At 41.8% G+C, this 14461-nt stretch overlaps 1 protein-coding gene across 7 annotated transcripts in view; it reads right to left on the reverse strand.

The window, feature by feature from the left end:
• The window catches only part of Phactr1 (phosphatase and actin regulator 1), a 535805-nt gene that overhangs the window by 38954 nt on the left and 482390 nt on the right, over positions 1 to 14461 (reverse strand). For all 7 annotated transcript variants that reach the window (XM_074082893.1, XM_074082891.1, XM_074082892.1 and 4 more), the window contains 2 exons: positions 4893 to 5140; positions 2895 to 3051 (listed from right to left, as the gene is read on the reverse strand). In XM_074082893.1, coding sequence (XP_073938994.1) covers positions 2895 to 3051; positions 4893 to 5140 — 405 coding nt within the window. The remainder of the gene's footprint in view (positions 1 to 2894; positions 3052 to 4892; positions 5141 to 14461) is intronic.

The following is a 14461-nucleotide window of genomic DNA, read 5'->3' on the forward strand; positions in this document are numbered from 1 at the left end:
AACCAACGTCTTCATCCAACTTAGCATGTTCTCTAGTGGTCACTTTAAACCTTCTGATGACTACCTGACTAAATTTCTGAAATACAGAGAGCTGGAGCCAATGTTCTTTTTAGGAATGTGGTATGTTGTTTTCAGGATCAATCCAACCAAATAAATACATTCACATTAATTTGGATGCTCCATACATTAATTCCAAATTGCCACAAGCACACACATGCTCATGCTTTACATTTCAACACGCAGAATATCCCTGTCTCATTACCTCATCAACATGGGGAGAGTACTCGGAGGCTTCCTGAATCCACTGTAATAGGATAAACGATGGCTGGCAGGTGAGGGGTTGAAGCCAGCTGGCCCAGGGCTGCAATGGGGTTCTTAGGCTGAATTCAGTCCTTACATAGTCCACAAATTTATTGTTTGACATAATTGCTATGGTTTGATAAGTATTTCCCAAAGGCCCAGGTGTTAAAGACTTTGCCCCACCCTGTTAGATTATTGGGAGGTGTTGGTACCTTTTAGTGGCAGGTCTTTAGGTCACTGGGAGAGGGCCCTTCATTTTCCCTCTCTCTTTTTGCTTACTGGCTGCCTTGAGGTAATCAGCTCTGCCCTACCCAAGTTAGAAGTTGTGCTTCTAACCTAACACAAGCCCAATAGCAACAGTGCCAGTCCATTATGGACTAAAATCTTTAAAACTGTGAACCAAAATAAACCTTTCCTTTTTGTATGTTTATTAACTCAAGTATTTTGCTACAGCAATGGAAGGCTGATAAAATAATATTCTTTGAAAACTAGAATTCGCACTTCAAAAATACAGATTTTTTTCAAAAGGCTGACAAAGTAGTACTAAACTTCTTCAAAACAATAGGCGATTGAAGCTGAATCGTGATAGTTCCCTTTACATAAGGGTCTTTTTATTCGTGCTCCAGGATGCAATCTTACAACTGCCTGCTTTACTTTTACACAATATCTATCCGTCTTTATATGAATTTGAAGTCATGATCCTTTTTCTAGGTAGACCCACTTTATGCTTCCTCAAGTGTCACGGGCTGAATTCTGTCACTCACAGATTTATGTGCTGAAGTTCCAACTCCCCAGTACCTCACAACGTGGAGACAACATCTTTGCAGAAGTAATCAAGCTAGTAATTGGTGACCTCTATTCCAATCTAACTGTCATCCTTAGAGAGAAGGAAATGTGGACCTCCTCACCCCACCAAGCACAGGGAGAGCACCACGTGGAAATGAAGGCAGAGATTAGGATGATGCAAATACAAAACCAAGGAACACAGAGATTTCCAGCAAACCTGCAGATGCTAGGGGAAAGGCACGAACAATCCTCCCGACACAACCTTCAGAAGGAAGAAGCCTAACAATACCTTGTTCTTAGAGGTTTAGCCCCTCAGAGCTGTGGGACAATACATTTCTATAGTGTAAGCCACTCAATTTGTGGTACTTTGTTACAGCGGCCCCAGCAAACAAACACACCAAATAGTTTAAGTCAGCATCTTCCTTTGATCATGGGGAAGGACCCACAGGTGAGTGGCCTAAGCTCTCTTTCCAGACCAAGCAGTCAGCCATCCACGAGCTTCCGCATAGAAATGTACCCAATTAAGAAAGAGAGAGAGAAAGAGAGAGAGAGAGAGAGAGAGAGAGAGAGAGAGAGAGAGAATAACTGCATGTATGTGAGATGTGCAGTATTTTCTCTTCCTCTGAAGACTGCATAAGATGAGCCTATTCATCCATTAATGCTGACCATTTCACACAGCCCTGTATCACCACAACATCCTCCAGGAAGAACCCAGCTTCATTATAAGAAAGAAGCTGCACTTACATAACAAAATAGACCAGGTGGGAGGGAGGGAAGAAGACCAGCACAGTGTTGGATGAGGCCTTTGCCTCCATAACCTCATTATGCCCCTCTTGTGAAGATAATGAATGATGACAACTCCTTAGGATTGCTGGGAGGAGTAAATGAAATGACAGATAATTTGGACCTTATTATAGGCTAGATGATGTTTTAAGTATTCATGTTAACTTGCTTAATTTTCAGAATTCACTGTTTCACAAATGCTGAATTATAATAGGTAAAGAGAATATGTGACTTACTCAAGATAAATCCCGGTAGACTTCTACACATATTCCATCCAAACACTGCATTGTGCCTGGTACAAAGTACACATTCAATGTGCTGTTACCATAGCGAAGAAATGTAAGGTAGTGATCAATAGGAAGATCGCTGAAGCTGTTCTGTGTGACATCATGCAAGGTAACTAACGTTCTCTTCACCTGGTGCTCAACTCTGTAAACTGGCATAAAAATGTCTATCTCATAGGGAACCTCAAAGATTAAGTGATTCAATAGGTATAAAATGTTTAGATGAATGCCTCGTAAATAAGTGCTCAATAAATGCTACCTAATACTATATAAACAATATAGACTATACATACATACACAGGTGTTTTAGATATTAATAAAGCAGAAAGCTATACCTATGTCTTTAATATCTACATATAAAGGGTGATCACTCAAGAGACCCAGAGGTAGTAATGAGGCATCACTACCAACCACTTAACTTCATGGCAGAGTGTGAATTTCCCATTGTTTAACTAAGCCACAATTTCTATACATGTAGGTCCTCAGTCCTATTGGGTGATTTTTTTTTTCTATAGGTGGTTATTCTCTCCAGAAAACTGCCTCTCAGTTTCTTCCTAAACCTTGAATTCAGTGAAATTTCTAAGACTTGGCTGAGTGAAGAAGAAGGAATACCAAAGCAACCCTGGGGGAAAATTGGGATGTTTTCAATTTTTTTTTTAATGCAGTAAGTTATTAAAGAACACCAAGAAGTCTGGAGAGTCATTTCCACTGTGAGGAGGGCTGAAGGTGCTGCTGTCCTACCTGGTGAGTTTGGTGCCAATCTGCTGCCTCAACTCCAGCCTCTCCTCATCTGTTTGCCTGGGGAGGATGTTCTTTTCTTCCAGCTCTCGTTTGGAGGGCCTGTTGCTGAGTTTGATGGCTAAGGAGTCCTTCCTGCAGACCTTCATGGCCAGGGAGCCTGCAGAAGGAAGAAGTAAGTCAATTAATGCTGACATGTATCTGCCTGGGCTCCTATAGGGCACACTGTGGGCCAAAAAGGAAGAGGTAGTAAGAAAGACACAACAGGCTTAACACCTGAGAACGGTTCTTAGCATCCCTGCCATCACCACGCTACACCTAGCACTGTGTGAGACATGTGGGGAGTAATGGGGAGCCTGTGATTGGATCTCTCCCTCCAGAAAATCCCAGCATGCAGGCAACATCACAAAGGAGGACAGGACTGGCTGTGAAGTGCCACAAAGTACAAAGGTTGGAGAGAGGGCAGAGGCCTCAGTAGCCAGGAAAGGTTTCATGGAGGAGGGGCTGACACTGGAAGGAGAGAGGAGATTCCCACAGACAGGATGCTGAGCAATTGTGAGCATAAACCAGGAACTCTAAGGGGACAGGAGAGATCAGCTACCCTGGAGCTGGGCATGGGAAGAAAGATAGTAAAGGGTAGACAAGATAGGACCTGTTTGGAGTTGAGACTGTGACACATACAGTATTCTGGGCTTATCTTTTTGTTTTATCATACAGGTTTCTGAGTAGTCAATGCTGTTGGTATAAATCTGTGGATTTCAGCAGGGTCAATTTTGCACTCAGGGGACAGTTGGAAAAGTCTAGAGGCATTTTTACTTGTCAAAACAGATGGCAGTAGGCAGGTTGCTGCTAGTACCTTGTAGGTAGAAGCCAGGGAGTCTGCAAAACATCCTATAATGCACAGGACAACCCCCACGACAAAAAGTGATCTGCTCCAAAAGCTCAAAAATGCTGAGGCTGAGGCCCCCAGGTTCAGAGCGCTCAGTTCTCTGACGCCACAGGGCAAACAGGCTGAACAGCTTCTCCTTTCATTCATGGGCCATTTAAGTCTTTGGCTGCCCCTCTGGTTCTCACCATGACATCACTTTTATCATATCATAGCTCAGTAGGACTCTCACCATATCTCAAATATAGCCAGCTCTCTGAAGTCTGGTAAGTAGAGGCAAGAGGAAGAGACTAGCAAGCAGCAAGCTTGGGGTTTCTTTGGATCATATTTAGTAGCACTTTCTTCTTTCGTCCTGCACAAAGTTTTTAGAGCTTTGGCTTTGGAATCACATCCCAGCATTGCCTCTAAGCACATGTGAGGTTCTGGGCCAGTTCCTTCCTCTCCTTATCCATAAAGTGGGGTAAATCATGTGTATGCCTCAGGGCTATTTTAAGATGTGGACAAGAGCACACAATTTTAGCACATTTCTGGGCACAGATAATATATTCAATAAATAGTGGCTGTTACTATAAATTCACTTGTTAAAAGTTGGCCAGATATCAAGCTGTAGTCATATCACCAGTTTATTTATTATTCAGGGCCAGAGTGATAGCTTCTGTACTTATTTCTTTCCTTATTTTTTAAGTACATTTAAAGGTCTTAAATGACAAATTTAAATTCAAGCCTTCTAAAATTGATGAGGTATGCTTAAACATGAAATCCACTGCATACACAGTGGTTGGTGTTTCTGTGAATTTTCTAGATGGGAACAGACTTTTAAGCCCCTCCCTTTTTGAAGGTTGCATCCCAAGTGAAGCAACAAAGAGCAAGCCATCTGCAGAGGTAGGAGATGGAAGAATGGTGTTGCAATTTTTACAGCTATGAAGGCATTCAGAGGACATTAACCCTGTAATATTACTGCTAAAGAAAGGGAGGCCCCAAGAGGTTACCTGAGCTGTTCTATGACCCGGGGCCAGTTAATAGCAGACCAGGATTAGGACCCAGAGCCCTGAACAGCTGGGTCAGCTGTCTCCACCATGCTCCTCCCATCCCCATGGAGAGCTGGATGCACGTACTGGTGTACAATGAGCTGTCATCATCTTCATCTTCTTCCTCCTCCTCCTCTTCTCTTGTATACAGGCAAGAAGAGTCTTCATAGTCCGACTCATGAGGCACATTTTCCTTATTGTCATCACATTCAATCACAACAGTTGGCACTTGTCTTATTTCAGGAAGGCCCAGGGGTCCTGCTTTCGTGACACCATCACTTGAGTGCAAACCAGAGCTGTGGTAAGAAGTGGAACAGGGGACTCGCTGCTCAGAGCTGCTTAAAGAGATGGAGAAAGGGGGAAATTTGTTTTAGCTAAGTGATCGTTTAAATGACTTGAAACAGTTATAACATTCAGTTGTTCAGTCTTAATTGGCACAGTGTCTACCAAGCAATTGTCACAACATCTCACCTTACGGATTATCCTAAAAAGACAGCACAGTTTCCTGATGGTGGCAGAGGTATGGATTCTAGTTCCCTGTGGATGGATGGAGGAGACACCACACAATGATGTGAACATGCTTAATGCCAATGAACTGCACGCATTCAAATGGCTAAGATGGCAACTTTATGTTATGTGGACTGACCATAATTAAACGCTTTAAAAAATAAATCCCAATTCCATAAACAATTTTGATTAAAATCATTATCTCTGAGACCAAAGGAAGGTATACCTGCAACCCACTTATCTTAGTAGCAGGGGTAAAGAATGACCTGGATGATGAAGCCAGTACCAGGAGAGAGGTAATAAGTGAGGTTCTAGTTTTCAAAAGCTATGCAGAATGGTAGGTAAGGACTAACTGTGGTTTGACATGTTGAAATAGTTGGCATGTTGTGGATAGAGATGCAGAGGAAGAGAAGAGTAGGAAGAACAGAAGGTTAGAGCCCTAAGCATGGAGCCCTATGGCCTAGGGGAAATTTCCAGAACTCATCAGGAAATGCAATGGCAACCTATTATTTCTGTAGGTCCGTCTTCTAAGAAGTGATGATGATGCTCTTGGAGCCAACTCGGATTAAATATATTATTTACTTAAAAAGACAAAAGCTATAAAGTGTTCACTGCTAGAAAATTAGAAAATTCATGTCTTTGAAAATAAATAGTTATTTTCTTAAGAGGGCCTATTTGAGGGTACTAGGACAATTCAGAATTCATTTTTTGGAGGGAGGGGGTCTTTCTGGGGTTTGAACTCAGGGCCTTGCTCTTGTTAGGCAGGTGCTCTACCATTTGAGCCACACCCCCAGCTCTAGCTATTTTTCAGAGAGGGTCTTGCAGTTTTGTCTGGGACAGACCTTGGACCTCAATTCTCCTACCTATGCTTATTATGTAGCTGGGATTATAGGTGTGGACCACTATTCTTATTGATTGAGGTGTGGGGGGGTTCCCCATAATGTTTTGTCTAGGCTGACTTTGACCCTCAGCCTTCCAGATCTCTGCTTCCTGAGTAGCTAGGATTATAGGCATGTACCACTGAGCCCAGTCAATTTAGAATCCTTTAAGTGACAGGCTCTGCATGATATCCAGCAAGAATAATGAGAATATGTTGATAGAAATACATAGTTAATTATTTTTGCCTGCCAGGGCTGCAAGTCAAAAGCGTCATCCCCATTTGGGCTAAATTTTTAATTCTATTTTAGATTCACTGGAACTCAAATTTCTATCCTTTATTTAAATAATTTCCAAACTCAGGAAACTCCTTCTGTGTATGTATTTTATCATTCAAAAGTATCTGACACTCATAAAGAAGAAGGTGAGGTAATACCATATAGCAGCAAGTTTTATATTCAAATATTTTATCCAAAAGCAATCTTAACTTACAATATATGAAAGCATGAGTTTCCTTTGAATTATGCTTTAAATTATTGCTATGTCTAATTTAAATTCAATTAACTTTCTTCCTTTCATTGTTTCCAAAGAACTGTTTTTCTCTTTGTATTTTTCACATAAGACTTCAGTGACACAAATGGAAAATCCAATTAACACATTACGAGCTGTGGTGTTCAAGGCAATGAACTAAATAAACTTAAAACACAACAAACTTTTAACTACTGAAGAGGACTAAGCATGTATTTATAAAAATGTAGCATTAGACATTAGTGATTTAAGTGGGACACAGGTAATTTCATAAAGAAGAAAATGGGAGCAATAGAGTGAAGTCACAAATACAATATTTAACTATAGAGTGGACAAACTAGGGACTTACTGCCTTGCCCTGCAAGGTGGCTCCTGTATCAAGCAATGACAGTTACCATGTTTCGCCTGTGCTGGGAGTTCCACCTTGGGTATTATGGGAAATATGGATGAAAGAGGCATGAAATTCCATGGCTCATGTTTTGCCCCATGCTTGCCTACCTCTTTCTCCCCTTTATAGCTTAATTAGCGATAGTTCCTCTAAAGGCACTGAACTGGAAATATAACAGCTGGGAGGTAGGGATGAAATCAGATGATGGTGGAAAAATCTTTGCAGGCAAAAAAAAAGTTGGAAGCATGAGCTCCTTAAGTCAGAACTGAGTCCCCAAAGTTGAAGATTGATTAAGGACAGAAAAGAAAGCAGTATAACGCAATGGAGGAAAGTCTACCTCACAGGTGGTTTGTGATAAACAGGAGGCTGTGGCTTCCCCTCTCTACAGATACACACGGAAGTGTGGGATTATGTGGACTGCCTTGCTTTGTCAGGTGCAACGTATACGTTACCAGCCTTGCAACATAGAGATCAGTCATGGTGGTCCCTATGCACTTGGTGGGGGAGCTATAGAAATAGCTGGAGACCCCTACTTGCCATTCAGGTCACCTTCTTGAAGTGTGAATCTAGCATGGGCTAGAATACATCATTTTCCATAAGCAGGATGAAGATGTCCTCCAGGAATCTAGGAACATCCACCAAAAGGGGTTTAAAATATCTTACTAATAAATAAGCCTGGCATGGTGGTGCATTCCTGTAACCCCAACCACATGTGAGGCTGAGGCAGAAGGATCAAAAACTCAATGCTGGCATAGGCTACATAGTGAGACCTTTTTTTTCAAAAATCCAAACTAAACAACCACCAACTAACTAAGTAACTAGGTAACTAAGTAACAACTATTCATTGAATGGCAAGTATATGTCAAGAAAAGTGTTGAGAAGAAAACAAATGCCCAGCTAAACCCATCCATATTGTAACTCTGGAGAACCACAGGAAGAGCAACCTCCTCAACTGCAAAATTGGGTAAACTTACTGTTTTTAGGGATGGTGCATGTGAAGGGTCCTGTTAGCATGACCTTAAATGAGACCCCCGCTTGCCAGTTATAGAAATGGCCAATCACAGTTTCAACACATGCTCAGTTTCAGTCCATTCTCAACACTGTTGTCAGGGGAACTTTCTAAAATGTGGACCTAGTCGCCTCTCCAGTGAGATCTTTGAATGTCTGTCTCTCCAGTCTACAAAACCAGTTCTCCAGGGGTGATGTAAATGGAAAATCCAGTTGGCAGAGTAAGAGCAACCTTGCCCAAGGCCAAGAGCCAAGTGTAAGTGCACCATCTTACTACATGTGGTGTCTGCCCTGGTGGTAGGCAGGAAGGGAAATCCACCCAGCAGAGCAGCAGTCTCACTAATGCTGGTTTTATGTATTAGAACTGCCAGGTAGGAAATTGCTCTACATAAAGGTTTTCACTGCCAGAGGAAAGTAAACCCCATTCTCCTCTTATTAGCACAGTAGCTTAGATATATCATGTTCTGCACCCTACACAATTTGGCCTAAATTGTTAATTGAGCTTTTCTCCTGCTCCTCACTTCTCTCTCCATAAAACTCATTCCTTGGTCAACTACAGCTATGCATTCCATGCCCTTGGCCTGGAATGTGCTCCCACGTCTTCCTTCTCCCATTCCTATTTGTTTTAATACTTTTCTCGGGCAACATGTCGCCTGTGTCTATGGAAGAGTCCTTAATTGTGAAAATTAAGCATCTGTTTGCTGACACTCTTCCCCTTCTCGCCAAAGTTGTGGTCTCTGTGGTGAAAAGGGCCTGCATCTTACCTGTGTTTGTATCTAGTGCATGGTACCAGGCCAGACACAAGGTAGACACTTAGTAATTGCTTATTGGTTTTGCAGAATGAAAGAAATAGGGTCTGGAATGACTGATCTTTAGGTAGACTTACAAGTGGTTGAAAAGCATATTTAAAGGGTATTAGTTAAGATATTGTTGTTTAATTTCCAGGGGGCATCTGGTTGTATACTGAAGGGCTCTGGGGGCTACAGATTGGTTAGCATCTTTACCAACAGCTTAGATAATGACAGCAAGGACATCTTTATCAAATATATGAAAGAAATGAGGTAGAGAAGGAGGGAGACTTAAATAAAGGGAACACTTACTGAATGCATTGCCTACCATTCTATAAACATTCACACACAGTATCCCATCTCACCTTTCCAATGAGCCTGAGGCGGGGAGGTGCTATAATCCCCATTTTATGAAGCAAGAATTTGAGGATCTGAGAAAGTAATTAATTGGCTCACAGTTACTGTGGTCAAGGGAAGGAGTTGGGATTTAAATCCACTCTGTTACAATATTCTGTATTCAAAAATTGAGCTCTACTACTTACAAGACTGGGTACATTGAATGTAAGCCCCACTAACTGTACCCATGCAAGATGGAGAAAGCATCATGCCTTGTGAACAAGTATAAAAAATGGGCATCATTACTCTGTAAATACTTTAAATCTTATAACCCAGGGTAGGTTATAGATTGGGACACTTCTGGGGTACTGAGTTGAATAGGTTCACCTTGGGTACTGGGTTCAGAACAGTCAGGGTAGTAAAGGGATTCATTCATTTACCTAGCACCATGGCTGCTCTTGTACCAAAATGATGGAGTGGTTACAACAGAGCCTTAAATACTTAATATCCAATTCTTTATAGAAAACGTTTCTTGACCCCTGATCTAATGTCTCCTAAACCTCGATCATATTCATACTGCCTTAATTTCTCATGTGAGCCATGTCTGAAGTCCATTGACTGTATTATGTACCTTATATTTTTCTTTCAGTCAACACTTTTAAAAAACTTAAACACTGTGTTAGCTAGCTTTTATTATTGCTGTGACAAAATACCTAACAGAAACAACTTAAGGGAGGAAAGATTTATTTTCACTCATGGTTTCAAAGGGTTCAGTCCATGGTTGCTTTGCCCATGCCACTGGGTAGAATGTCAGGTGGTGGGAGCATGTGGTGGGGAAGGCTGTTCACTTTATAGTGACCGGGAAGCAGAGAGAGAAGAAGGGACCTGGGACCAGCTATAACTTTTAAAGGCATGTCCCCAGTGACCTACTTCCTCTAGCTCGGCCCCATGCACTACCTCCCAAAATAGTGCCATCAACTGGGGACCAAGTGATCAACATCTGAGCCTACGGGACACATTTCATATTGAAACCATAACACTATTTTAGTCTCATCCCCTCCTTTTTTTTTTTTTTTTTGCAGTACTGGGGTTTGAACGCAGGCTTCATGCTTGCTAGGAGGGCACTCTACCACTTGAGCCATGCCCCTCAGCCTTTAGCCTCATCTTAAGCTAATAATTTTTGTTATTATAGGTTTTATATACTAATTATGTATGTCTATAATATATTCAAGTAAGCGTATACTTTTATACTTATGATACATAAATATTTATATTGTACATGTAAATGTGTCTATTTAATAAAACATTACAACTTTATAAAAGGTTGTTTTAAACATATTCTAGGAATCACCAATGATGTGTCCATCACTTTTGGGTTAAATGTTGGCTTAGATCAGGTTTTTCAGCATCAGTATGATGACCATTTTGAGCCAGGCAGTCCTTTGCTTTGGGGGCTGTCCTGTGTGACTGTTGTATATTGAGCATCACCCCTGGTCTGCACCCCTTGGCATTTCCTCCAGTTGTGACAGTCAAATATCTCCAAACATTGCAAGTAGTCCTCTGGGGAACAAGATGGCTCTGTGTTGGAAAGCACTGTCCTGGAGTATTCACAATGGCTTTGTTACCTGCTATGTTCTCAGGGTTATACCACATAAACCTCTTCAAAAGCAATTTAGGTATTGATGACCAGGAATTTGCAGCCTTCACTGAATGAAGAAGAACCATCCCAGGGTCTATCATGTAGTCTCTGCAGGATCTCAGGCTGGCATTCTGGAGGCTGGCTCAACATTGCTGCTGTCAGGGTTCCGCATAGTGAGTTATTTTCACCCCTGCTTCAGTTTTTGAGCAGTTACCTACTAGTATAAGAGCTTCATACTGGCTCCTGAGTGAAACAGCTCTCCTTGTTATATGGCCCAGAACAGTAGTTTCTCAATGACACACTAGTGGCCTGAGAGTCACCACATCTTCCAGAGTACCTGCCACACACTCTGAGGACAAGCTGACTCAACTCACATCATTAGACATGCTAGGCCATTCCTGTCAAGACTCTTAAAACCAGGTGCGATGGCTCATTCTTGCAATCCTCCTAGTTACTTGGAGGCTAACATCTGGAGGACCACAATTTGAGGCCAGATAAGGCAAAATGCTTGTGAGACCCTATCTTATCCAATAAAAAGCTGGATGTGGTGGCACTTGCCTGTCATTCCAGCTACATGGGAGGTATAAATAGGAGAATCGTGGTCCAGGCTGGCATAGGCATGAAAGCGAGACCCTATTAAAAAAACAGCTAAGTTAATTGTTACTTCTCTATCATTCTCTTTTTTCCTTTCCTATTTTTCAATTGTTTCTCTCAGGTATTTATCAAAGAAACATGAAACTAAGTAGCACAATGGCACTTGCAAGACAATGGACAGTAGCACCATCTTGGAACATTTTTATTCTTCTACTTAAAATACATCAGGGGTCCTGATCCACAGCTCAGGATGAAGGAGCAGGAGCATCTTTCAAAACAACCTCAACAGTAGACACAGATGGTCTTTATGTGTCTTATGAAAATGCACTGTAAATATTTATTTTTTTGATAATAAGTTCTCATTTAGTCTTCATTTAATCTCATTCAATCTTCACAAAAACCTGCAGAGTTAAGAGGACTCTTGTATTGTCTTGATTTCATGGATGAGGACTTTAGTCTCTGAAGATGTCAGTGATCACTTGGATGGAATCAAAGCAGGATGAGAACTTGGTTTTTTCATCCCAGGGCCTATCTTCTTTCCATTAATTGTGCTGTCTGCCCTTTCCCAGAGACCAGCAATGCTCATTTTCTCTAGTATGTACATCTGACTGTAGAATGCAATCTACACAACAATTATTGAAAAGGAAATATAATAATCTTTGTAACGAAAAGCAAGAATAACAGATGTTCCCATCTATTCTTTTTTTTTTCATTTTTCTTTTATTATTCATATGTGCATACAAGGCTTGGTTCATTTCTCCCCCATGCCCCCACTCCCTCCCTTACCATCCACTCCGCCCCCTCCCTCTCCCCCCCCCAATACCCAGCAGAAACTATTTTGCCCTTATTTCTAATTTTGTTGTAGAGAGAGTATAAGCAATAATAGGAAGGAACAAGGGTTTTTGCTGGTTGAGATAAGGATAGCTATACAGGGCATTGACTCACATTGATTTCCTGTGCGTGGGTGTTACCTTCTAGGTTAATTCTTTTTGATCTAACCTTTTCTCTAGTACTTGTTCCCCTTTTCCTATTGGCCTCAGTTGCTTTAAGGTATCTGCTTTAGTTTCTCTGCGTTAAGGGCAACAAATGCTAGCTAGTTTTTTAGGTGTCTTACCTATCCTCACCCCTCCCTTGTGTGCTCTCGCTTATATCATGTGCTCATAGTCCAATCCCCTTGTTGTGTTTGCCCTTGATCTAATGTCCACATATGAGGGAGAACATAGGATTTTTGGTCTTTTGGGCCAGGCTAACCTCACTCAGAAAGATGTTCTCCAATTCCATCCATTTACCAGCAAATGATAACATTTCGTTCTTCTTCATGGCCGCATAAAATTCCATTGTGTATAGATACCACATTTTCTTAATCCATTCATCAGTGCTGGGGCATCTTGGCTGTTTCCATAACTTGGCTATTGTGAATAGTGCTGCAATAAACATGGATGTGCAGGTGCCTCTGGAGTAACAGTCTTTTGGGTATATCCCCAAGACCCACCTATTCTTTTGCAATGAATTTTGTTGTGAAGAGTCCCACAAAGAGAGATTATGGAACAGACAGGTGGGTTTGAATTCTAGACTTGGGTGGTACAACAGTTTTAGTGTGAGAGGTACATGGCTGTGAGTAAGTAGGTGTGCAGAGAGAATAGGGATGCAAGATAGAGGAGAGAATAATTGCCCATCTGGATGATCCAGTCTCAGATGGTGAAGAATTGTCAATAAAAAGGGGGCATGTGATGGGCGTGGTGCCCACTGTGGCACTTTGATGATGGAGGTCCTTGAGAATGGAAAGGCATCACCATCACTGTCTTCCCCCTTCCCTGCTTTATCTTTCTGCAGTGCTCCATCTCCGCTTTACATACATTTCTTGGTTTATCATCTGTTTCCCTGTTATCAATATGCTCAGGAAGATAACATTGTTTTGTCCTTTCAGTCTTCCTAAAGGATGGAATGGCTTGAATACCTCCCTTTGTGAAAGTGAGCAGACAGGGAAGAATAACCTAAAGTGTTCCTGAAACAGGAGGCCTGCTATTCACAAAAGAAACATTAAACATAGAAGTATTGGTAAAACTTGAGAATAAAATGCTAGTCCTAACTTCATGAGAGGTGCACATACAAAACTCTCTCTCTTCATGTCCCCATCATGCGCCGGGGGGGAAAACAGCTTTATCCTCTCCTCGCTTACTCCCATTTCCATTGAGAATGACATTTAAATAAGTTTTCTTTCTAGAAACTCACTCAAACTTTATCTCTGCTCAACCAAGTAGGAAACACATAGATTAAGAACAGAGTGGAAAGATGGGTGTGATGCCACACACCTGTAATCCTAGCACTGGGGAGGTTGAAGAAGGAGGATTGCCAGTTCAAGGCCAGCCTGGGCTACAAAGTGAGGACCTGTCTCAAAAAAAAAAAAAAAATCCCAAGAAAACCCAAATCAAACAAGACAGTGGTGCTCCTTAGATACTCATTTTCCCACAATTTAGATGGCTGCATGTTTCCAAGAAATTTGTAGATTGAAAATTAAGAGACTGACTAATCTTTCATGTTCATTTTTGGGTGAAGGTAGGGCACTGACCTTATTTTTAATAATTCATAAAGACATGAGGAAGGATTCCAAGATGGCAGCTAGAGGGAGGAAGCAGAAAGCGTGCCTCCTACAGTGAAATCTTGGAGAAATGATGGAGACACACCTTGCAGGCAAGGCCACTGAGAAGAGGCAAAACTTTGACCCCTCCACACCTCCAGACTGTGCAGAGAATCTCCACTTCATGTTAAACGAGAAACCAGGAGGGCTCCTGGGCCACCAGTTGCCCGCACCCAGACGACTTGGGAAGATGCAGACAAGGAGCAGCAACACACGCCCAACAATCAGGAGTGGGAAAGCTTGTAAAAGTGGCGGTGGGAGGAAAACTCCACAGGAGATGGGGGAAGACCCACTTCCCACGTGAACTGTACATAAACATGCAGGCCAGAGAAAGCGGGTGCAGTGTCACTTCCC

The sequence above is a fragment of the Castor canadensis genome, chromosome 8 (genome assembly GCF_047511655.1).
Source record: "Castor canadensis chromosome 8, mCasCan1.hap1v2, whole genome shotgun sequence".
Lineage (NCBI taxonomy): Eukaryota > Metazoa > Chordata > Mammalia > Rodentia > Castoridae > Castor > Castor canadensis.